The 25,000-nt window shown below is 51.1% G+C and overlaps 1 protein-coding gene across 1 annotated transcript in view; it reads left to right on the top strand.

Moving 5' to 3' along the window:
- Positions 1–893: 893 nt before the first annotated feature.
- The window catches only part of jag1b (jagged canonical Notch ligand 1b), a 32,077-nt gene continuing 7,970 nt past the window's right edge, over positions 894–25,000 (top strand). The window contains exons 1-17 of the mRNA XM_084461511.1: positions 894–996; positions 1,257–1,562; positions 8,042–8,093; positions 11,741–11,992; positions 12,591–12,651; positions 15,002–15,132; positions 15,717–15,836; positions 18,060–18,173; positions 18,308–18,421; positions 18,604–18,717; positions 19,496–19,542; positions 20,172–20,345; positions 20,793–20,943; positions 21,863–22,027; positions 23,580–23,693; positions 24,033–24,146; positions 24,480–24,593. Of these exons, the coding sequence (XP_084317637.1) occupies positions 925–996; positions 1,257–1,562; positions 8,042–8,093; positions 11,741–11,992; positions 12,591–12,651; positions 15,002–15,132; positions 15,717–15,836; positions 18,060–18,173; positions 18,308–18,421; positions 18,604–18,717; positions 19,496–19,542; positions 20,172–20,345; positions 20,793–20,943; positions 21,863–22,027; positions 23,580–23,693; positions 24,033–24,146; positions 24,480–24,593 (2,215 nt within the window). The 5' untranslated portion in view covers positions 894–924. The remainder of the gene's footprint in view (positions 997–1,256; positions 1,563–8,041; positions 8,094–11,740; positions 11,993–12,590; positions 12,652–15,001; positions 15,133–15,716; positions 15,837–18,059; positions 18,174–18,307; positions 18,422–18,603; positions 18,718–19,495; positions 19,543–20,171; positions 20,346–20,792; positions 20,944–21,862; positions 22,028–23,579; positions 23,694–24,032; positions 24,147–24,479; positions 24,594–25,000) is intronic.

Genomic DNA, 25,000 nt, shown 5'->3' with positions numbered 1-25,000 from the left:
AAGGCATTTATGGCATCAATCAAATGGCATACATGGCATTTATGTGACACAATTGTCTGCACTGACACGATCCAGAGTCAAGTCGTTGTGCATACTCCCTAGATGAACTCATGATGTTTAAAGTGAGAAATCCTTGACCATGGAATGCCAAACATATATGGCTGTCTTTTCATCTGCAGACAGACAGACAGACAGACAGACAGACAGACAGACAGACAGACAGACAGACAGACAGACAGGCAGACAGACAGGAGGAAATAATGCATGTTCTCACTGGACAAAATTTTGAATCCTTGGAATTTCAAGGTTACTTTTTTCGGTATTACAAGAATTTGTGAACTATTTTGCACATATTGAACATAACTGCATTCAAAAGTAGATACATCACCTTATTCTCAGTGCATTTTAAACTACTGTCTCAATCCTTGTAATAATTAGCAATGGTTGAATGAGTTATCTAACTTCAATGGTGATTCCAAACTAAATTTATGCTGAATTGTGTATTGTGTGGGCCTTTGTTATAGCGATATCATTACACATTCATGAGATTTTGGCACAGTACTCAAGAATACAACAACGGGCGTGGTCTCTCCTCCCCAACTCATGAATATGTATACCAGCGCTTGAACTTGTGGCGTTGTAGCTAGTTCGCACAAGCAGTCAGTCGTGGACACAGCACCCGCATGGCTACCGTGTAGACTTTTCGTTGTACAGACGTGGAAGAAAGGATATTAACAAGAAGAACGCACACCATTAAAGAATACGGACATAATAGGAAACAGTCTCCTATGCATAGGAACTCTGTGCTCGGTTGAGAAAGTGTCTTTCTCCACCTGTGCATGTTTAGATCGCAGGAGAACATAGGTGCCGTGAGTCGGCCAGACAACTGATTTCAAAGCGAGCGGTAACCAGTGTGGAGCAGGCATGATTTTGAGACGGAGTTCGGTCGTTGCTGCTTTTTGCATGCATGCGTTTTTATTGAGCTTTTTCACTAAGGTAGGCTTTGTGGATTATTTTTTGCAGACAATGTGGAGCATGTTTATGTGCAGTTTTGAGGATGCATTCTCCGATCTTAAAATATGGCCATGCAAACTTTTGTTTTGCAGATGCTCGGCTGCTATTAGCGCGCCCGTGTATATAAAGATCAGCCATAATAACTTCATAGCTAGATCTCATCTAAATAAACTTTGTTGTTTTTGTTTTAAGTGGAGTTTCAGGGTCTTTATATGCATTAAAACGTTTTTGTTTTTCAACAGGTGTCAGAGGCGTCGGGGCAATTCGAGTTGCAAATCTTGTCGACAAATAATCCGAACGGGGAACTGCTGAGCGGTCTCTGCTGCGACGGGCCTCGGAGCGCCGCGGATCGAAAATGCACCAGGGATGAATGTGATACCTTTTTCAAAGTCTGCTTGAAGGAATACCAGTCGAGGGTCTCAGCTGCGGGGCCTTGCAGCTTCGGAGCTGGAGCTACGCCCGTCCTAGGAGGGAATACGTTTTCTTTGAAGAGCACAGCGAGGAATGAAAAATCCAGGATAGTTTTGCCGTTCAGTTTCGCCTGGCCGGTAAGACGAATTGTACTTGAACGCAATCAAACAGCGCTGGCTGCTATCTACAGGAGATATTAGAAACACGTTACAAGACTTGCTGCGTGCTTCCCTCTCTAGCGTTATAGCTGTTGTATTCACGCTGTCTTTACAGTCAATCAATCATTGGCTTGGCAAGAAAAAAAACAAATTGTGACTGAATGTCGCTCATTGTTGAAACCACTTTGGAAGACAACCTACTGTACCATGAATTAGTGCCTTGGGCAACTGGCTCCCCCATTTTAGTTTTCCATGTGCAGATGTAAATGTAGATTTGTATATTTTTGTTGTTTTGGACCAATTGGAAAGGATTTGCATGCAAGACCAGCCATTCATGCCTCAGAAAAGTGCAAACATAATCTGTTTTTTGTTTTGAGCCGTCATACTCGACCTAACATTATTGATAAAGTATCTCGAGAATTTACTAAAGATATTAGGCAGAAGAATGTATGCACCCCGCAGGAATTCTAAAACTATATATAGAAAATGTATAGAAAAACACCCAGGTTATCAAGGTTTCTGCATGATGCTACATTTGATCAGCAGATTACTTTCAGATTCAACGCAGGCAGTTACCTGGGCTGGTTTAGTTGAACAGACAGGATACTGATTGGAATGACCAAAGTGGGTTTAAAACTCTTGTTTTAAAAATAATTGTTTTCACTGCATGCTCTAACTCAGCTAAGTAGGATGTTTTTTCAGGAGTGGCAAATTTGTAAATTTGGGTCCTCTTAGCTGTGAGGCTTTGGCACAGTATCCTGGATTAATGGAACGGGCCAGTAGAGGTGAACGAGGGCTATGGAGTTCACTGGCAGCTATGATCAGAGCGTCATTGGAAGTGAATGGCCCAATGCTTGTGCGGCCCACCAAGTGCTTGATAGGTGAAACGCAAGACAGTCAGTTGGAATGCACGTGTCCAATTACATTGCTGTCTATTTTTATCTCAACCTGGATGGACGTTCCTCTCATGATCTGGGCTTCCTGTGCGTCTAACATTTCTGACCGAACAAAAGCCACAAAGAGGAGAGAGAAAAAAATCCCAAAAGCCTAAAACTGGTTACTGTCCTTGCACACAATACGTTGTTGTTATGTTGATGTCAAGGCAACCTGATAACGCCAAGCAAACCAGCAAATCTCAGACAACCAGCTTATAGAGTGGAGGAGTGCCATTTGGCTTTTTGCTAAACGGTCATCTATTGTGGGAACGTGCTGGCATGGAATGGAAAATTTCCAACCCTGTTTACGATCATAGACTTCTCTCAGGTGTGATCAGATTGCTGGGTGTAAATATGTCATTCTGTAGAGCTACATTTGGTAGTGGGTCTAGGTGTATCAGCAGTACTGTACCAAAGAGGATCTCTGGACTCATTCAGGTTGAGTGAAGAGGGTTCACCGCATGTAAGAATTCAATCGGCTCTTGATTCCTCTTCATAGTGCTGTACTTGAGTGCCCATCAACAGTCACCCCATGCTTGCTCTTCATATCACTTTGTACTCCTCACAAATTGATTGGCTGTTGTGGACAGATGGTGGAGCCCAGTGATGGGTGATTGGGTGCTACTGGTTCATAAAGGTTTTTTTTTTGCATCCCCTCTGGAGCGTTGCCTGGAGCTGGCCTCTTGTCCGGGCCTGGGGGCTTTGTGTAAGTCACGCTCGGATGGACCCCAGGCATTTCATCTCTTTAACCTTGCCACCCACAGTAACTGCTGCACTTAATGAGCCTAACACACATGTGGCCATATCAGGTAAGACAACAGCCAGACAACCAGCTGAACGTCTGTGGCCTTACAGGTCTTGATCTGAGAAAATGCAGCATTCAATCACTTGCCCCCCCCCAACACATTTAGAGAGAGAGGGGGGGGGGGTGGCAGGCTCGCCCACCCAGACAGAGGCAGTCCCTCCCAGCTTATCAAGCAGGGACAATGGCGTGCCCTCACTGGCTACAGTGAGGATTACAGAGAATAATGGAGGCCGTCCAGATATAATGCCGGCACAGGGCAAGCAACAGGAAGCAGCGATAGACTCAGCAGTGATGAGGTCGGCTCCCAGACCAGCCCTGACCTTACTACTCCTCTGTGTGCGGCCGGCCAGGCCACCTCAGCATGTTGCACCGTGTAGCCCTGCACAATGCATCGGGGGCTTGTTTCAAAGGGGGAGGGGGAGCGGGGGGGCAAGCCAAGCTGACCGCTGTCGACGCTGTGATACTGCCGGCACTGACCTGCCCCCGTTTCTATCAGTCAGGATACTTCCTTGCCGTTCTCCTTCCCTGTCAGGTGTACTCTCCGCTCCCGACAGAGCGACCTCCTGCCTTTCTCTCCCGGTCTCGTTTCCCACTTGCAGTCTTATCCCAGTTATTTATTTATTTTGCCTTTTATTGTGAGTCTTTTTTTTTCTTTCTTTTTTTCATTCCCCCCTGTAGCACCTTGTCTCTCATGGTCTGTGTAACGCTGCTAGCGTCAAGATGATTGATGACTAGCAGGAGAGGGCTGAGAAGCACGCAGGGGGTGGGTGGGTGGTGGTGGGGTGAGTTGTGTCACAGACAGCGCAGCCTTGAGGGAAAGCACTGCCGGGCGGCAGCTGTAGGAGTAATGACATGTTTGCTTTATATAGTCCCGCTCTGATGTGGCAGTTAAGTGCAAATTACTCAAGTGAAAGAGGGAAAAACGTGTTCTCCCCCAGGCCCCCATCCCCCCCCAGACCGTCAGCTTTAACGAGCTCTCTAGTTACTTGTGGTATTGTTTCAGTGGTGTTATTCGAGTACGAGATCTACCAGTGATAGTCATCTACATCAGGGGATATGAGATATCCATGTTAAATCTTCATGTAATCAGAGAAAGTGAGATGCCGCTTTTACATTTGCTGTGGCACCCATGGCATTTGGTGCACCTTCTCAAATTGTTTGGAGCCTTCTCAAAGGAGGAGGATGTTTGGCAGTTGACGTGTGGTTTCATTCTGGATCCCGGGGGTTGGTTCTGTGATCTGGTTGGAGTGACAGGGGATTAGATACCAGATCTGAAGTGCTGCTGTGTTGGCTGTTGAGTGACGACGGCCTGTTATCAGGGTGGGAGGTTCTTTATCCCTGCTCAAGTGGCCAGAGAGAGACCCAGTCAGAGCCCGCTCCTATATACTCCTCCTGTTCCGATAAAGATCTAATGGCGAATGTGTCACTCCTTCTCCTTTAATCTGTTGGCCTGCTGCCTTTGAAGGTGATTGTGAAAGCGTTCTCCGTGACAGGGCTGGGTTTTCTCTGGCAAACGTTGGGGACTTTTTAAGCAGTCGCGCAATCATCACACGGATCTGACAAGCGTAGATAATACTGTTGTTGGGAGTGTTAGATAGAGTGGGTCAACATCGTGGTGTGTTTGTTCACTGTGTACTCTCTTCAGCCGGGGGCAGGTGTCTCCTCCTCTCAGAGCTCCTGTTCTCATGCGAGCTCACGCTCGTGGGCCATGGTGGGCCTAGTTATGCACATGTATGTGCTGTGGCCTCCTTAGCCTATTGTTGTCATAAAAAGTAGAAGAATTCCATTCAATAGCTGACTCTGTACTTCAATGCTTGGAAACGGCTATAGTTGAAAGCCGATGGTAGTAGTGTGTGTGTGCGCGTGTGTGCGCGGGTGTGTAAGGTAATCTTCCAGCCTAGGGAGTGAATAATCAGAAGCTCCAGTGGAGCTCAGAAGGTCTTTTATCAGATGTGTCGTCTGGTGTTAGACACTGTCTGGACATTGTGGAGATATATGGAAACGTATTGGCTGCTTGCGTATGAGCTGGGCCATAGGCTGCGTGTGTGCGTGCGCGTGTGTGTAAACAGGGTGTAGATCAAAAGGGAGTCGGCCGTGAGCCTGGGAAAAGTGAACGTGGCGGCTGTGGGCATTTGTAGCTGATAACCATGGAGTTATGGAGTGTTGGTCTCAGGGAGGGAGGCCGGTGCAGTATCTCACTCTTTGACAGTCATAAGTAGCCTAAATGTTTCGGTGTGTGTGCAGAGGCCGTGTTCGCCGCAGATGCCACAGTAGAGGGCTGCGGAGGGGGCCGCTAATTAGGTTTTTGGAATGAGCTGCGGAGCTGGGTCTGTAGTAACACTTTCTAATGACTAAGCATGCATCAGTGTCATTAAACATGTTAATGTATACAGATCAAATTGCTTATTCGTTCAGAGGCCTTTTTATTTATTTTTATTTTTCACAAATAGTTATGCTGACTGTGTTTGTTAGATTACTCTGCTGTTAGTGAATTGTTTGGCATTTTCTTGATCTCCCTCCATCTGAAGTGACGTGAGTCTATTTGTTTTCATTGGTGAGACGTGGTGATCCCAGGAGGAGGGCTGAACAGGCTGTGAGGTCTGTCATGCCCGGGCTAGTCCCAAGGTGCACCTCGGATCAGCGCACGTTCCCACCCCAAGCCGAGTGTGAAACGCGGGGCTTTGCTCAGCGGAGTGTGAACCCGCCGAGACGGGCGGCAGCGAAGAAAGAAAAGGAGAGAAGGAGGGAGGAGTGTGATTGCTGTGGCCTGTCCTGTGCTGCTGAGCTCCGACACAGAGTGTAGAGGGAACCTTTCTCCGGAGTCGGTTAACCCCCCCCGCTCCCCCCCCCCCCCCCCCCCCCCCACACACACACACCCCTCTGTACCTTCTCGGTAGTCGCAGAAGAACGGTGCCCTCCCGGTTGGTTTCATGGGAGAATGGCGTGTAGAGCGGCGTGCTGGGCGAGTTCAAAGCTGGTTCGCGGAGAGCCGGGGGCGTGAGAAGTGTTCCTGAGATGCGAGCCACAATCCTGCATTCAAACAAAGGCTATTGATATTACTGTTGGACGCCGACCAGCGTCGTGATACGCCTGCTGGAAACGAACCATGAGAACGTCTCTCAGGTGTGACTCACGGTGCGGCGTGGATAGCGGGCCGACAATTACACGGCTGTCCCGTCTACGCAAGGCGAGCCCTGGTAGTTGTTTACCATTAGGTCATTGTAACAGAGCGAGCAGCGTCGGTCGTCATGCTGAATGTCTGAAATGCCTTTGAGCTACGCTGTCAGGGATGAGCGTGTGTGAATATAGCAAGTAGGCGCTGCTAGTGGATGCTTGAGCTCTGTAAGAGGATCACGCACACACACACACAAACCGACAGACACACACACTGTCCACACAAGGCTGTATGGGCTGTGTAAGCTGATACTGGTGTGAGTGCCCACTGCCCCTGAGCCAGACAAAGTGTTTGAGGACCGCTGAAATGAAGACAGTCCCTCCAGAGATATCGCCTCGCGCACGAGTGGCTCGCTCAGGACGGCCCACTCGGAGCCGGTCTCTCTCTCTCTCTCTCTGCCTCACTCGTTCTCTCCTGTCCTACCACCACCCCCCCACCCACCCCTCTGCCTGCCCCAACTTGGCCTACTGAACCGGCGACCGCCAGGACATCTCGCTAGATCGTTCAGGATTGATACAGTAGGAATACAGTGTACGAGTCGGTCCACACAGCTGCACGCCGAGGTGGTGACCGCCCGCCGTACGATAATACGAGGCTGGTGGAAGTCAATTAGAGATGACGAGAGGAGGCGCGGGGGGGTTCATTCTGGTCCCGTCCCCTCCTGCCTCGCCTCTCTGGTCCAGGGGAATGGGATGGCCTCCTGCTGGGTGCGTATCGGCCCCCGGGTGGGTGACCAGGGCCCGCTGTTCTGAGACACCCGGAGCGACCGGCGAACTTCGCTGAGTCAGACCGCCAGTTAACCCCTTGGCTCCATTGTGTCCATCAGCGTCAACCGTCAGCAACGGCTGCAGTAGAACCGCTGTCATTAATTACAATGGATTCATTTCCTTAGTGTCTGATAGCTGATGGTTGACGCTGACACTAACGGACCCAGTGGAGCTGAACTATAACTTAGCTTTGAAATCTGACCAGCAGAACTGCTGTGGTAACCATCTAGCTGTCACCAGGCTCTGGAATAGGCCTGGTTCGCGGACGGTAAACCCAAACCACTGCAGTGATGGGCAATGCTGATGCTGTTGGGGCGGCTGTGGCTCAGGAGGTAGAGCGGGTCGTCCAATGACCGCAGGGTCGGCGGTTCGAATCCCAGCTCCTCCTCTCTGCACATGTCAGAGTGTCCCTGGGCAAGACACTGAACCCCAAATTGCTCCCAATGAGCAGGCTAGCACCTTGCATGGCAGCTGGATGCCACTGGTGTGTGAATGTGTGTGTGAATGGGTGAATGAGAGGCCATTGTAAAGCTCTTTGGGTTAGCGCTATATAAGTGCAGTCCATTTACCATTCTACCATTTACCATTTAAACCTGCCAGAAAAAGACAATAAGCTTGGTGGGATTTAGGGATTGGTATTATAGCCCAAGTATCCTTAGAAAAGTGTGATTGTCACCATTACAAACATTATCAGTGTTTAGTGGTTTTGCTCTTTGATGTTATTGGACTGTTTTGGTCGATGATAATGACCCTGTCTGTCTTTCTCTCCCCTTCAGAGGTCCTACACTTTGATAGTGGAAGCCTTGGACTTCAACAACGAGACCTACGGTGAGTATCTCTGTCCTACTCCCTCTACCCCTCCCCCCAGCCCTAAATCTCTCCCTCTCTGCTCCCCACCCTGCTTTCTGTCTCTTCTGCGTGTTAACCTTTGGGAGGTAGTGAGTTGAACACCAGAAATGGAAGTTTATTTTTCCTGAACCCCGTGCCCCCTCCCACGCAGCGCATAGGCAGGGCCTGCGTGTGAAGAGAACGTGCTGACAGGTGTCTGTGACGGGACGAGACAGGACGAGGAAGAGCAGGAAGTGGAAGAGCAGGAAGTGGAAGGGAGTACAGCAGACTGAGCCAGCGGAGAGAGAGAGAGAGAGGGAGGGAGAGGGAGGGAGGGAGAGAGGGAGAGGGAGAGAAAGCGAGAGGGAGATGGAGAGGGGGAGGGAGAGAGGGGGGGAGAGGGAGGGAGAGAGGGGGAAGAGAGGGGTATGAATGGGAGAGTGAGGGCTAGGCAAGGTGGAGGCTTGGCGGGGGGAGTAGGAAGCGTGGTGGGGGCCCCATGCTGCCCCCCTATGAAAATGTTTTCATTTGGCTGATGACTGATGGCAGGTGCAGCTGGCAGGGGTCAGGGTCACACTATCTCTCTGTCACTGGAGCACGGGGCTCATCCTCCTCACGCCGTGACCTGGCTCCCTCCGGCCCCAACGCAGCCACGGCCCACCCCTCAGCCAGCCAGCCAACCATGGCCCACCCCTCAGCCAGCCAGCCAACCACGGCCCACCCCTCAGCCAGCCAGCCAACCACGGCCGGCCCCTCAGCCAGCCAGCCAGCCAACCACGGCCAGCCAGCCACAAATTGAAATGTTGATGTTACTTTAGCTACAGTAGAGACCTGGGGTACTCAGCTTGTCGCGCACACACACACACACACACACACACACACACACACACACACACCCATTGTGAGGGTGAATATAAAGCTGTTGGCATGATGAGCTGTCAACGTATCCTCTTGTCTTCTTTTATGTGGCACAGTCTACATGGCTTTACATGTCACGTCACCTCTGGGCTCTGCTTGTGAGAGCGGGGATCAGCGTTTAACATAGGCCTAGTCAGGTTACGTCTGAACGCCGGTTGTTAGCTCGTGGTTCTTCCAACCTTTTTACGGTTTGGGACTCCTGATGGATCGTCCGTCATGGTTGGCGGTTATTGCGGTGACCTCAGCCCAAGATAGGCCGGCTTTTTAACCACGCTAGCTTTTTGCAGGTCTGTTGGAGGTCAGCCAGGTCTCAGCCTTTTCTGCTGTATTTGCCGTTCCCCAGAGAGCTATTAGGGCATTGGTGTGAAAAGCCCCCTGAATGTACACACTCAATGCTGGATAAGCCCCTTTGAGCTCTGCCCGGATAGCTAGCGCGGGGCTCTGCTAGCATGACCTGCTACTGCTAGCCCATCTCTATACACCAGCGCTGCCACCGCTAGCCCATCTCTATACACCAGCGCTGCTACCGCTAGCCCATCTCTATACACCAGCGCTGCTACCGCTAGCCCATCTCTATACACCCGCGCTGCCACCGCTAGCCTAGCATAGTGTTTAGAGACTTGAGTCGTGAGTCTACTGCTAGCCACCATTACAGCCGTTGCTAGCCCATCTCTATACACCACTACCCATATGCCTGACAGAGAAAGTCAGGAAAGGAGGGAGGCTGGTTCAAACCACCTTCAGAGAATAGTTGACTGGATGCTGACCAGAGACCACAATTGACCGCAATTCTCTTCATAACTATGCCCCCTGCTTAAAATAAGTCATTTTGGCCTAATAAAAGACAACTACCCCCCCTCAACCACACACTCCTCTCTGTAGATTCTGTGTGGAGAACATTTAGTTTCAGAAGTACAGCACCCCAGTTAGTCTTATGAGAGAAGATCCAACCTTTTTTTTTTTTTTTTCCTGGAAGAGGCCATTGCTCTTTGTTACTCAACAAGGCAGAGTCATATCTGTTAGCTGCACTTGCTGCGACCAACAGCTCTATAGTCGGGTCGGGGTCCATAAAAATGTCCGCAACAATTTGCACATCAGTACCTTATCAGCTTGTTACTGCCCACACCACAGCTGTTACTAATCCACTAATAATTAGACAGGAGAGGAGCGGAAAAATGCTTGTAGCCTGCTCTATATAGTTCGCTCGGTCGGTTGGTGGGTCGGTCTGGCTGCACATGCGCCAATTCGCACTCGTTCCTCTATAACAAACTCCCACTAACTCTTGGGCACGTCAGACTGTTTGTGATTGGCGTGGAGCCCCCGGCCTGGCACGCAGGCGCGGGTAGTAAGGACGTGCCACTCGAGACGGGCGGCACGCCGATGCCCGGTAGATAAATGGCATGGCCGGGCTGTGGATTCCGGGGCTGTGTGAAATGTGACCGTGCGCTGTGATTTCAGCACGCTCTCTCCATCCAGAGCCTAGTAAATACAAGCCTCCTCCAGACCACCATTGAATTACATCACATTTCACAGAGCAGCGATTCAGAGAACCGCAGGCTGAGGTCTGAGAGCAGTAAATATGCCTGACACCATATTCATTCTCTCCCCAGTGAAGATTTAGATATGGGACAGTGAGGAAATTGTGTGTGTGTGTGTGTGTGTGTGTGTGTGTGTGTGTCAGTTGCTGCTGTGTGTGTGTGTGTGTGTGTGTCAGTTGCTGCTGTGTGTGTAAAGCTAGGCCGGAGGTTAGTTGGTCCGTGTTTGCTGAGTATTTCTCTTGTTTGCTCTGGAAGTAAAGCTCATTACAGTCAGACCCTGGCTCTCACGCCAGCCCCTGCCCCTCTGACAGAACTGACTCACTCACAATGACAGAGAGAGAGAGAGAGAGAGAGAGAGGGGGGAGACTATTTGATAATGCTGATCATAGACTTGGGGGTGACTTTGCATGTACACCCTTATGGTGTAGATAGATACTTCCTCTGAGCGTGTAAAAGGCTCGACTCGACATTTGGCCTGTGTTTGTGCTTGAGTGTGCGAGTGTGAGAAAGATGTTGAGGGAGGAAAAAAGTGCTGACGGAGCACTGGCTGGTCTCCCAGCAGCGAATATGGCTCTGGTGTCCTCACTCTGTCATTTATGGTGACTGTGGTTCTGTCCGCACTCAAGGAGCTGGAGAAGGCAGTGTTTTGAGGGCAGTTGTATCCTCACGCTGTAAACCTGAGAGAAACCAACCAGCGACAAGAGTCTCGGAAGAGGGAGAGAGAGAAAGGGGGAGAGAATGGGAGAGCGTGAGAAAAAAGGCGAGGGCAGCGCTCATTAGAGACAAGCTTTTCATTTTTTCCTCTCGATTTCCTCCTCTCAGTTTTCTACCCTCTGGCATTCTGTCTCTCTTAATCTCACAGCAGATGTAGCCATGTGTGATTTTCTGCAAGTCACTGTGAGTGTGTTCTGAATATTCACTACAAAAAGTTGTCACTCTCAAAAACAATTTATCTAAAAACCTTGATTTTAAAAGGTTGTTATTATTGTTGTTGTTGTTGTTGTTGTTATTATTATTACTACTATTATTATTACTATTATTATTAATAATAATAATAATGCTACTACTACTACTACTACTACTACTACTAATAATAATATTAATTAATTTTATTTATAAAACACTTTTCATTGTGAAACATTGATAAATAAGATGTTAATCACACGTAAATGTACCTGTGTTCGTGTGCAGATGCGCAGGTGATTGAGAAGGCCTCCCTCTCGGGCATGATCAACCCCAGCCCATACTGGCAGAAGATGACCCACAACGGCCCTGTGGCCCAGTTTGAGTACCAGATCCGAGTCAGCTGTGACGAGCACTACTACGGCTTCGGCTGCAACAAGTTCTGCCGCCCGCGCGACGAGTTCTTCGGCCACTACACCTGTGATTACAACGGCAACAAGACCTGCCTCGAGGGTTGGTCTGGGCCTGACTGCAACACAGGTACACTGAGAATAGAATGGAATAGAACATTTATTCACCATATATAACTAGTACAGGTACAATATGAATTCTTATCGCTTGCCCTTACAATATATCATCAGCACAATTTCTCATTCCAGTACACAACTAGACATTAGGAGGTTCCCAATATGACAATTTACTGTCTGTAGTCTAACAGTCTATAAAATTGATCCTCATCTACTCATTCCATCCAGTCATTGATGACTGTGACTGTAATATAGGCGGTATAATAAATAAAATTCAAGTATACAGTTGTACAGAGTTAATTGTTATTGTCTATTATATAGGAAAGTGTTCAGTTGAGAGCACTGCGCGCTGATGCCGCTTATTACCGTTTATGGGTCGGAGTAATGAAAAACCTGAAAAAGCTTCATGGTGACATAATTGCCCTGTTACTCTGTTTATGTGGAACCTAAAAAAAAAAAAAAAAAACAGATCTGCCAAGATTTCAGGTGGTGGGACACATTGGACCAGCTGATCTGATGTTGTGGTGGGACACATTGGACCAGCTGATCTGATGTTGTGGTGGTACACATTGGACCAGCTGATCTGATGTTGTGTCTTCTCACCCCTCCAGCCATCTGCCGACAAGGCTGCAGCACAGAGCACGGGTCCTGCAAGGAGCCAGGAGGCTGCAAGTAAGTGGTTTTGGGTTCTCATCTCTGCTCAGACGGCACTGTACGTCTCTAGTATTTATTATGGGGCTGGAATTTATGACTTTGACTCACCTTTTTAATCATGTGTTGCACCCGGGGGTCTCTGTGTGGGAGCGGGGTTAGCTCTGGGGGCCCTGCCAGGGGCCTGTGGTGTTATGTGTTCGCTACAGCACGAGGGGGGGAGGGGGTGGGGGGGAGTGTCTGAGTGGAGGTTTGAATGATCCCGTCTTGGTTTTATCGCGCCTGCTTCCCGTCTGGCCAAGATGATGATCAGAGCCCGGTGATAAACCAGATCTGGGCTGGCTGGCTGGCTGGCTGGCTGGAGGAGCACCTCCTCCGAGACGAGGGGAGGCTGAACGCCCACGGGCCCACGGCTCCACGTTTGTGAGAATACGGGATGTATTCTCTCTCTAACGAAGGCTTTATCAGTCAACTGTGTGAGGAGGATGAGTCTTCTAAGTGCCGTGTTTGTGCAGCTAATGGGTTTCTGATGCTGTTTATGAACACAGCCCGAGGGGAAGCAGATGGATATCAGAGGGGCGTTTTGAGAGGCGCTCTGCTCGACTAAGTGCATGTCCTCCTCTTCCTGGAGGAGAGATGGCCTACATGACTTTCTCTCTCAACCCTGGGAGTCGGTGGCTTTTTGTTGTCATTGTTGTTGTTGTTGTGGTGTTCTGGTTTGGTCACGTGCCAGGAACTTGGATGATTCAGGTTTGTTGTCATTCAGCTCGGTTGTTTTCTCAAGTTCTTTCCTCTGAATGTCTGTGGTGTGGGCTGAGGCGGCGGCCCTGGTAACCCTGCTCTCTCTCCACAGGTGTGGGAAGGCATAGTCCCAGTAGTCCCCAGCTCTTGGGTTGACTTGGTTTCACCTTGGTCCACCTTGGTTTTTGATGCACTCCGCCAATACAGTGATCTCTAGGCCAACTGCAGCCGCCCATGTTTACTCAGCGAGCTGGCTTTCCCATCGTAGGGCCGCCTTGAAGCTCCGCGCAGCAGCGAGCAGCAAGCCTTGTGCTGTGGACGTCAAAATAAGGGTCAGAAATGGGAAGAGGACAGAGAGATTGACTGACAGACAGACAGACAGGATGGACCGGGCTGGGGGACTCCTCCTGCATCACCTCTCACGGAGACAGGATGAACACACTCTTCAGAGTCGCTTCTTTAATCGCGGGCCGCGGAGTCGACTTAAACCACTGACTGCATTTTTTTTTTTTTTTTACCGTCCCCTTGTTCCGTGTCTCTGGGCTAACCAACGTGTCTCTGGGCTAACCAACGTGTCTCTGGGCTAACCGGCGTGTCTCTGGGCTAACCAACGTGTCTCTGGGCTAACCGGCGTGTCTCTGGGCTAACCGGCGTGTCTCTGGGCTAACCAGCGTGTCTCTGGGCTAACCAGCGTGTCTCTGCCCCCAGGGGGCTGTTTGGTTCCCAGCCGTTAGCCTGCTGGAGCATCGCCACACCGCCAGGGCCGGCCATCCGCCTTAGAAAGAGAGGAGTTATCGGGGGAGGGAGGCCTCTGCGCCGGGAGCCGGGGCGGCTCGCTTAATTACGGAGCGCGGAAGAACAGGACAACTTATCTGTGTGATTACGGACCTCGCTGACCACTCTGTTCTGCTCTGTGAGAGAGAGAGAGAGAGAGAGAGGGAGAGAGAGTTCTGTCCACTCCGCCCTCGGGCACGACGCTGAGCTCGTGGGAAGCGGGAGAGCGAGAGCTTGTTTTGTGTTCACAGCAGTGGCCGCAATTCTACAGCGAGGAGGCAGAGCCCCCCTCCAGTGCTGCCGCCAAGCCACCAAACCCCATTGTGTTGACAGAACGTCTGGCCGCATGCTAATGTTAGCCATGCTTAAGGTCCCGTTGGAATAGTTATTCCGTAATTTACTGTGTTGTTTTCCATTGGTGAGCACTAAATGCCCCCCCCCCCAAGCATTGTTGAAAAGTTGCGGCCCGACCACTTCAGAATCATTTGTGGTTTTGAAAGACCGGGTTGCGAGGACAATAATACTCTGTCCCATCGTGTAGTTATTCAGCACTGTGGTGCCAGTCAACCCCCCCCCCCCTTTATCAATCTCTCTCATGGTACGGTCCGTATGTGTCAATAGGACTCCGTAGTGTTGTGTTGTCGTGTGATATGAATCTTGCCGGTGACCCAAGCGATCCTTCAGGTTTAGTCTCAGCACCGTTTTTGTGCTGCTTATTCCCACAGGGCTGTAATGTATACCCGTTAAGGTATCACGTACAGTATGTAATGGCTGTGTTCAGGATCCGGTAGCTGATTGTGTGTGTGTGTGTGTGTGTGTGCGCGTGTGCGTGTGCGTGTGTGCTTTTATCCTTCAGGTGTCTGTATGGTTGGCAGGGCCAGTACTGTGACAAGTGCATCCCTCACCCAGGCTGTGTACACGGGACCTGCATGGAACCCTGGCAGTGCCTCTGTGACACCAACTGGGGCGGCCATCTTTGCGACAAAGGTACAACAAACAAACGCACCTACTGTCTTTCCTGTTTTCCCCCTTGGACTCACAGTATTCGTCAAGGATTCCTGACCGTCTTATGCTGGGTGCACACCAGAGGATTTTCAAATCTTAACCGATTTCAAAAACGTGGGAGAACACAGACATAACGAGAGATTTAACCTTTTAAATATTTTAATCTTAAAGAGCTCACACTAGATGATTCAGCCAAGATGCAGGACTAAACGATTTCAGAGTGGCGATGGGGTTCATACCGTCAATTGCTGGGTGGACAATCGGAGTCGCCAGGATATATTTATGATAAAAAATCGGGGAGGCTCTGTTCAGTCAGGAACGTTTAGATTAGGTCGGTAAACCCCTCACACTACAGGATTGTTTGGGCAGATAATCGGTTCTGACCAGCCTTGATTCGCGAATGCCCCCCCTCCGCCCCCTCCCGGATTGTCGGGAGGGGTGAATCTGAGCCAAAATCTGTCTTAAAATCCTCAAGTCTGCACCCAGCATTACTCAACCTGAATCATTCATCTTTCGTTGGGTGTACTGCTCTCCCTGTAACCCCTCTCCGGTCTCTCTCCTCCCAGACCTGAACTTCTGTGGCACCCACCAGCCGTGCATGAACGGAGGAACGTGTAGCAACACTGGCCCAGACAAGTACCAGTGTTCCTGCGCTGAGGGCTACTCCGGGGTCAACTGTGAGAGGGGTACGCTGCTGAGCCTGGTCATAAAGAGTGCCCAATCACTCATGGGTAGCTTAGCACTTATGGGTTAATGAGGACTGTTGTCAGTGACCACTTTGGTAAGTTAGTCCTGTGTGTCCAATTGAAATATTATACTATACTATTTAGAAACAGAAAGAACAAGAAAGAGTAAGAGTTCTATGTAATTATCGCAAAAGTTGGCTTCATCCTAGTCTCTCCACACTTCGTTTACACTGTGCCAGCACTGGAGAAAGGTCTGGCTGGACCCATTTGGGAATAGGGGGGAAAAACACAGTTTTCTTTAAACCAATCAAATTCAAATAAGCTTATTGGCATGGCAGATGAAAAACCTATGTTGCCAAAATAGTACAGAAAATTATTAACATTGACAAATAATAAGATCACAATTGTCTTCGGTGTAGAGGTTGCTAGGTTATTGCAGCACTGCGCTGTTTCTCGTAGCCTGGATTGGCCGACCACATGAGTCGGGCGCCACTGATTGGGCGGTAATAAACAAATGACAAAAGGCTTATCCCCAAAACCTACATCCGTTGAGTCAGACTAGCTTCATCCCAAAGATGGCGTCCTAGATTCCATGATCCCCCTCAGCTCCAAGCATGGAGAATAACTCGCAGTGTGTGAGCTTCAGTTCAGGCCGTCTTTTTGCATGGTTTTGACCTGAGTACTTTTTGCATGGTTTTGACCTGAGTACAGGGGAGGTACTGTCTACAGCTCCCTCACCCATGGTCTGCACAACCAAGGGAAGGTGACTGGGTTGAGCAGAGGGAGTAGTTAGCAGGAGGTGGTAGCGGGGCCCTAATCTGTCTTTTCCCCCCTGACTGAGGGGCCCCCTGGGTCAGGTAATCCAGCGTTGTGATCTGCCGATGGGCCTGGTCATCCCTTCGGCTTCTCAGACATTCGAGACAGATTGGTGCGGCGCTCGGGTTCAGCTGCTGGGAACACTTACCATGGAGATGATGGCTTTTTTCCCCTCATTAAATCTGAACCTCGTGGGGTGCTGACAGCTTAACTGCGGAGATGTCAGGAAAAACGGGGGCCTTTCGTGACAGGAGGTCCACTGATCAGGGATAGGCCCCCGCTCTGCACCCCTGCGTCCAGTCCACCCCTGCACCGGCCTTCAGACAGCCGTGCTACGTCAGAGCTATCTACCGGCCGGCCCAGATTGCCTGACCATGTTCCCAGTAGTCTCGCAATACCAGACCTTGACGATCTCCGCCACCGAGAGTCTGGAGACATCTCTGTTGAATATCGTTGCTAGAACGGCGGCGAAAACCGACGCTACCAATCAGAGCCACTGCCTACATCTCCAATTGGGTGAAGGACCCGCCTTACCGGAAACGATGTCCTCCAAACAAACTGGAGTTGAGACTCAAAAAAACATTCACCGCCCCATTAAGAAGGACCGCCCTAAAGATGCTGGACTGGTTCTGCAATGCAGATTTATTCTCTCAAATTGTTTCCACCCACTTTTAGCAACGAAACCCGGACGAATGTGTTCAGTCTCTAGTTGAGCGCAGTGTTTAGAGACCGACTCGTGAGTCTTATGTTCCCAGTGAATCATTCATTTCATATTCATTCATTTTATATTCATTTAGGACTCGTTCATCCTTCACAAAAGATAATCTCGGCGCCCCATTCTCCCCTCTCTCTCTCTCTCTCTCTCTTGCTCTCTCCTTCCCGCCTCTCTTCTGATTTGTGCCGCCTCTCCGGAGAAGAATGGAGAGGGGAGGTGGGGGGGGTATGGGGGAGTCACGGTGCATTGGTCGGGTCAACTTAGCATGAAAGATGATTTCCTGGCGGTGTGGTCCACCGACCGGGTAATGACATTGAGATGGGGGATTCCGGTGTGGGTGTGTGGTGTTGGGGGGGAGGGGGGCTCTACCCATGGATGTGCACCACTGGCAATAAGGGTGGTCCCAGAGGGAGGGGGAAGGGGGCAGAGAAGCACCCATAGACTCAGCCACACAACAGTGCCTCTCTCGTGTGTGTGTGTGTGTGTGTGTGTGTGTATTTATTTCTAAAACCGTGTGTGTGTGTGTGTGTGTGTGTGTGTGTGTGTGTGTGTGTGTGTGTGTGTGTGTGTGTGTGTGTGTGTGTGTGTGTGTGTGTGTGTGTGTGTGTGTGTGTGTGTGTGTGTGTGTGTGTGTGTGTGTGTGTGTGTGTGTGTGTGTGTGTGTGTGTGTGTGTGTGTGTGTGTGTCCACAGCGGAGCATGCGTGCCTGTCCAACCCCTGCTCTAACGGAGGGACCTGTGCTGAAACCAGTCAGGGATATGAGTGCCAGTGTGCTCCGGGGTGGAGCGGGCCCTCCTGTGTCCTCAGTAAGAGTCCTCCACACACACACACACTTTGAACCCATAGGCATCCATAAATATCCTCGCCTACGCATAAACGTGAATGTTCATCCTGTGCTTTGGGAAACGTAGATTCCATCTCCATCTTCTCACTCTCCCAGATGTTGATGAGTGTGCCCCAAATCCCTGTAACCATGGAGGCACCTGCCAAGATCTGGTCAACGGCTACAAATGCCACTGCCCCCCACAGTGGTCAGGCAAGACCTGTCTGATAGGTGAGTCTCTCTCTCTTTTCTCTCTCTCTCTCTCTCTCTCTCTCTCTCTCTCCCTACATCTCTCTCGACCTCTCTGTCTGTCTCTCTCTGTCTTTCTGTCTCTCTCTATCTCTCTCTGTCTGTCTTTGATTGGCATGTCCACACAGATGTAACCATGCTCCGTCCTCTGCTCTCCTCTGCAGACGCCAACGAGTGCGATAGCAAGCCCTGTGTCAATGCCAACTCCTGCCGCAACCTGATTGGTGGATACTTCTGCGAGTGCGTCCCTGGCTGGACGGGGCAGAACTGCGACACCAGTGAGTTGATGGTTGTCAGCTGTGGAATGGGACACCTGTCTACTCTTTCTCGCCCTCTCTCTCACTTCCTCCTGCTCTCTCTCCCTCCCTCTCTCTCTCCCTTCCTCCTGCTCTTTCTCCCTCCCTCTCTCTCTCTCCCTCCTTCCCTCTCTTCCTTCCTCCTGCTCTCTCTCTCTCCCTCCCTCTCTCCCTCCCTTCCTCCTGCTCTTTCTCCCTCCCTCTCTCTCCCTCCTTCCCTCTCTTCCTTCCTCCTGCTCTCTCTCTCCCTCCCTCCCTCTCTTCTTTCCTCCTGCTGTCTCTCTCTCTCTCTCTCCCTCCCTCTCTCCTTCCTCCCGCTATCTTTCTCTCTCTCCCTCCCTTCCGCTCTCTCTCTGTCGTTCCCCCTCTCTCTCTCCCTCTCCCTCTCTCTGTCTGTTCTCTAGTCGAGCCCTGGCTAATGCTTAACTACAAGTATGCATGAAGAGAGCTAATGGTCGCACAAGAGTAGCCTTGTCTCCAGTGTAAATGATCCTGCTCTGTCATTACTGGGCCGCAGTGTGGCCAAGGCTACGGTGATTAGCGCTAGCTAAAAACAATCCAGCGCTAGTTTCACTTGGCATGAGCGCACGCTATTGCCCAATACCGCGCAAGCATTATCTGAGAGAGGGAGAATGTTTCCCAGCCCCGACGAAGCGTTTGCCGCCCGTGGAGAAGGGAGTGCTTGACTGTATGCTGCTGCTATAGTACGTTATCTAATGGTTGTGTAATACGGGCACAATGTGTTTGTTTTCCTGTCCAGATATCAATGACTGCAGGGACCAGTGTCAGAACGGAGGAACCTGCAAGGTACGCGCTGCTTCGAAGCGCTCTCGTGTTCTCTGACATTACCTCTTTTTTGGGTGGTCTTTTCCCCCACACCCTCCCGACGCCAGCTCATTTACAGTGCAGCGGTTTTATAAATAGCCGCTGCAAACTGTTCTCTCCAAATCCCAAGCACTCTCTGTGGAGCTGTTGTGGAATTCCTTCGTAAAATCAAATCTGAGGCCAGCGAGCTCAAGAAGGGCTTGATAAAGGGGGGACACAGTTCCTTGAGTACACTAGATTGAATTACCGCAAAACAGTATTGAGCCGGTGCCAGGGAAATAGTGTTGAAACGACGGTGCCGCCACTCCTCCAGGCCCCACCCATCTCTCTCTCTTTCTCTCTCTCCCTCTCTCTCTCTCTCTCTCTCTCTCTCTCTCTCTCTCTCCCCCCCCCCAGTTTTTGATGGTTAACATGTCCGGACTCCACCCTGTAGCCGAGAGCTGCTGTTAGTCACGTGGTCATCATTGTTGTTGTTGTAGCTCTCTTCCGCTTTACACCGGCTCCGTGTATGTGACCCTGTTTTTGCTTCCGTCTCTCTCTCTCTCTCTCTCTCTCTCTCTCTCTCTCTCTCTCTCTCTCTCTCTCCCCCTCCCCCTCCCCCTCCCCTCCAGGACCTGGTGAACGGCTACCGCTGCGCCTGTCCGCCCGGCTACGCCGGCGAGCACTGCGAGCGGGACACAGACGAGTGCGCCAGCGCCCCGTGTCTGAACGGCGGCCGTTGCCAGGATGAGGTCGACGGCTTCCAGTGCCTGTGCCTGGCCGGCTTCTCGGGGAACCTCTGCCAGGTGAGCCCCCCCCCACACACCACCCCTCGACGCCGTTTGCCGTCCTCAGCTCTAGCCCTCCCTCGTGCCAAAGTGGCTCCGTCTCCTGATTTGATTATCAGACGGTTACTCCGCCCTGCCCTCCGCCCTAAATGCCTGTTGTCAAGCGATCCTCTCGTTCCCTTTAAAAAAAAGAAAGAAAAAAGGGCGGCGCTCGGCCGCGCCCGTTCTCCGGCCCTGGCGGCGGCGGGATACATTCTTCCGCGCTTAGGCTCCAGACTCCGAGGACGGCTCCTATGTCTCGGGCCCTGTTCTCCCCCCTTCCTCTGCGCTCTGTGCGTGAGCGCTGTTCCTGGCAGGCCCCTGCAGGGAGGATGCTGTGGGTTTGTGCTCTGTTTAGTGTAGCTGTAACAATGTCAGATATCGGGTTCTCGGTTCTTTCTGCTCAATACCGGCTCTGCTCCTCAGCTGGATATCGATTACTGCCTGCCCAACCCGTGTCAGAACGGAGCGCCCTGCTTCAACCTGGCCACGGACCACTACTGCGCCTGCCCCGAGGACTACGAGGGCAAGAACTGCTCCCACCTCAAGGACCACTGTCGCACCACCACCTGCAAAGGTACCCCCCCCCCCAACACCACCACCACCCTCTCTCCTCTCTCGTTTTCCAGAGCCGCTCAGTAAGGCGATCCGCGCTGCGTGCTACGCTGCAGTGCTGAGTAAGGCTAGGTCTCAGACGCTTGTTGAAACCCACTCGCCCGCACATTTCCCATGAGACAAATACCTCGGGCTCGGTTTCACACACACCGTCGTCATGGCCAGAGGTGGGCTTTTTTTGATGGTGAGTCCCTCACGATGGATGGATGGATGCCCCCACACTCAAAGTTTCCAACAAATTTCCTCCCCCTCTCTCTTAGAAAAACAAAACCTGGCACAATGCTGATGACTCCATGTGTGTTCTTGGTAGCGGCTCGGTGGGCTTCCTTTTCTCTTTGCATGAATTTGCACATTTCTGCCGTGCGTGTGTGTGCATTGTGCGTGTCGGTCTGTGTGTCTGTATGCGCGTGTGTGCGTGCGAGTGTGTGTGCCGGTCTGTCTGTGTGTGTGCGGGTGTGGTGTGTGTGTGTTTTGGAGACCCAGACCAGCCACAGAGCCAGATAGCACGGGGCTGTGATTCTCCCTGCTCCTCTTGGCAGGAGGCTGGTGCTTCCAGGGGAGCGAACGCGCTCCCCTCCCCTAACTACATCAGACAGGGGGAAAAGAGGGATTTGAGTGTCGAGTGAAAAAGATCAGTGTGAATAGCCTGCGAGAGCATAACGGCTTATTCCTGCAGCTTCTATTATTCCGTTTTTCCATCACACCATTGTGAGGAGGCTCGGTTTCAATCAGCGACTCGAACAGGAATGCTGACCGCACGCCACGGTCTGCAGCGGGGGCGTGGAGGAAGCTGCCAGCGCGCTCCCCGCGATCGCCCTTGTCCTCTCGCCACCTTTCAGCGTTGCTTAAACATCTCCCTCCCCGCCCTCCCCTGTCCGCAGTGATCGACAGCTGCACGGTCTCCGTGGCGTCCAACAGCACTCCGGGTGGCGAGCGCTACATATCGTCCAACGTGTGCGGCCCCCACGGGCGCTGCCGGAGCCAGGCGGGGGGCCAGTTCAGCTGCGAGTGCCAGGAGGGCTTCAGGGGAACCTACTGTCATGAGAGTAAGCAGCGCCCACCCCACGCTCACCCTGCCTGCCGATCGTCTCCACGCTTAGTGAGGACTGAGATAGGGGTAGCGCACACACGCGCACACACACACACACACACACACACATACACACCTGAGATAGGGGTCACACATACCTGAGATATGGGTCACACACACACCTGAGATTATTGGTCACACACATGCACACACACACACACATACACACCTGAGATGGGGGTAGCACACACACCTGAGATAGGAGTCACACACACACACACACATACACACCTGAGATAGGGGTCACACACACCTGAGATAGGGGTCACACACGCACACACATACACACCTGAGATAAGGGTAGCACACACACCTGAGATGGGGGTCACACACACCTGAGATAGGGGTCACACACACACACACACACACACCTGAAATAGGGGTAGCACACACACACACCTGAGATAGGGGTCACACACACACACACACACACATGAGATGGGGGTAACACTGGCTACCAGTTGAGGCCAAAGTAGTTCAGCTCAAGCTCCACTGCGGCCATCAGCGTCAACCTTCTACCATCAAAAACCAAGATATGAACCTCAGTGATTCTCGATTCTCTAGCGTCGGACGCAGGCAGGAAACGGCTGCAGTGCAGCTGCTGTCATTAATTACAATGGATTCATTTCCTTAGCGTCTGATGGTTGATGGTTGATGCTGACTCTAACGGACCCAGTGGAGCCAAGGTGAAGAACAAAGATGGGGCAGCGCTCAGTTGCTCACCCAGGAGCTCAGGAGTGGAATGATTTGCCTTCGACCATGAAACAGGGCTTGATGAACTCATAGTTTCAAGGTGAACATTAGATAATGGCTCCTAGAAAAAGTCCAAGAGTAAACTCAGGAGACTGGCAGTGGAGGGAGGGTTTGTAAATTTTTGTAATATATCCTACAATGTTGTATTTAGTTGATTCTGCTTTTATGACATGGGTAATGTTGACAAACTCTAGTGCACAGCCAGTGCGCAAGCAAGCCCTCACCAGCACCATGCAAGTGCAACATGTTGACTCGTCTCCTCTCTTAAAGCAGCAGTACGCATTTATAGAAAATGCGATGTGCATCGGGCTCCACATAAAAGAAGTGCAATGTGATACAAGAACAAGAAAAACCTCTTTTAAATGAAGCTACTTTTAAATGAATCTCAATGATATTGGCTTCAAATAGAAAGGAAGGGAAAATCTATATTACACAGACAAGCAAATGAAAGACAAAAATCACTCTCTTGCTTCTAATGAAAAGGTTGTTCAAGAAAATCTACAAATGTTCAAAAACTAAGCCCAAACGCCTCTGAATTCCATAACACTTTGCTCACTGAATTCCCTCCACCCGGGAGAGAGCAGAGAAAGCCTCTCGGATCTGAACACAGGTGTGCCTTGTGATTGAGGCTTGCTCTTCGGTGTGCCTCGGGCACAAAAAGTTTGAAAACCAACATTTGAAATCTAACAAACCAAACTACAATAAAACTAAACACACACAGCTGGGTTCTCACGCCTCTCGTCCCTCCCCCTCAGATATCAACGACTGCGAGAGTAGCCCGTGCGCTAACGGGGGGACATGCATCGACAAGGTCAGCGTGTACCAGTGCATCTGTGGGGACGGCTGGGCCGGCGACCACTGCCAGATCAGTAAGTCCTTCCTCTTCCTCACCCGGCTCCTCTTCATCAGTAGTCTGGGTGGCCGTGGCTCGGGAGGAGCGGAGCGGCACCTTGCATGGCAGCTGGCCGCCACTGGTGTGTGAACGTATCCGTGAACGGGTGAATGAGAGGCCATTGTAAAGCTCTTTGGATAAAAAGTGTTATATAAGGGCAGTCCATTTACCATTAGTCTAATCACACCAGCATAACTATGAAAAATCTCTTTCCGGAGCTGAATAGGTCATAGGTCAAACTAATGCAGTGCTTTTAAATGTTCTGTGACTGGCGTCTAAAGCCCTCTCCCCCCCCCCCCCTGTGCTTCTCCGCCAGACATTGACGACTGCAGCGTCAGCCCCTGTCACAACGGAGGGACGTGTCGAGACCTGGTGACGGATTTCTTCTGCGAGTGCAAGAACGGCTGGAAAGGAAAGACGTGCCACTCCCGTAAGAGTCACACCCCGTCCCCTCCCAACCCCGTCCCCTCCCAACCCGCGTCCCCTCCCAACCCCCTCCCAAGCCCCGCCCCCTCCCAACCCGTGTAGTCTGCCTGTGCAGGCTCGTGGTATGTCCTTGTGGGCGTATGTTATTACCCCACCCTGTGTGTGTGGTGTGTGTGTGTGTGTGTGTGTGTGGTGTGTATCCGCATGTTCACAGTCTTGTGTGTTTACGTGTGTGCTCAGTGTGTGCTCAGTGTGTGTGTGTGTGTGTGTGTGTGTGTGTGTGCGCGCGCTCGCGCACAACTTGTGAAACCCTAATTGTTAACTGCTATCCCCCCAGGTGAGAGCCAATGCGATGAAGCAACCTGCAATAACGGTGGTACCTGTCACGATGAGGGAGACACGTTCCAGTGCAAGTGTCCTCCAGCCTGGGAGGGCACCACATGTAACATAGGTGAGACACACACATGCACACACAAACACGCACACACTCACTCGCGCACACACACACACACACACAGAGCAGCGCAGTGTGGGTGAGTTCTCCGTAGGATCCCATCTGGTAGGTAGTACCGCAGGTACTGTAGAAAGGATGGCTGCCGGTTCAAGACCGTGCCAGACCCATATGAATGTTAAGTGGGTCTGGCGCAACCTCGTGCCCTTGAGCAAAAGGTGCTTGAACCCCGACACGCTCCGAAGAAAACAAACAAACACTCTAAGTCGCTTTGGAAGAAAGCATCTGCTAAAATTTGCTCAGTTGTAATTGCGAACTGATCTAATCTGGCTCCGATCCCCTACCTCCCGTAGGTCCGGAAAGATCCCAGAACAGTTCTATCCTCTCGCTCTGTCAACACACCCCTC

This window comes from Borostomias antarcticus (assembly GCF_949987555.1).
Source record: "Borostomias antarcticus genome assembly, chromosome: 2".
In the NCBI taxonomy this organism is placed as follows: Eukaryota; Metazoa; Chordata; class Actinopteri; order Stomiiformes; family Stomiidae; genus Borostomias; species Borostomias antarcticus.
The sequence above is the reverse complement of the archived record's forward strand: the minus strand, read 5'-3'. Positions and strand labels throughout refer to the sequence as shown.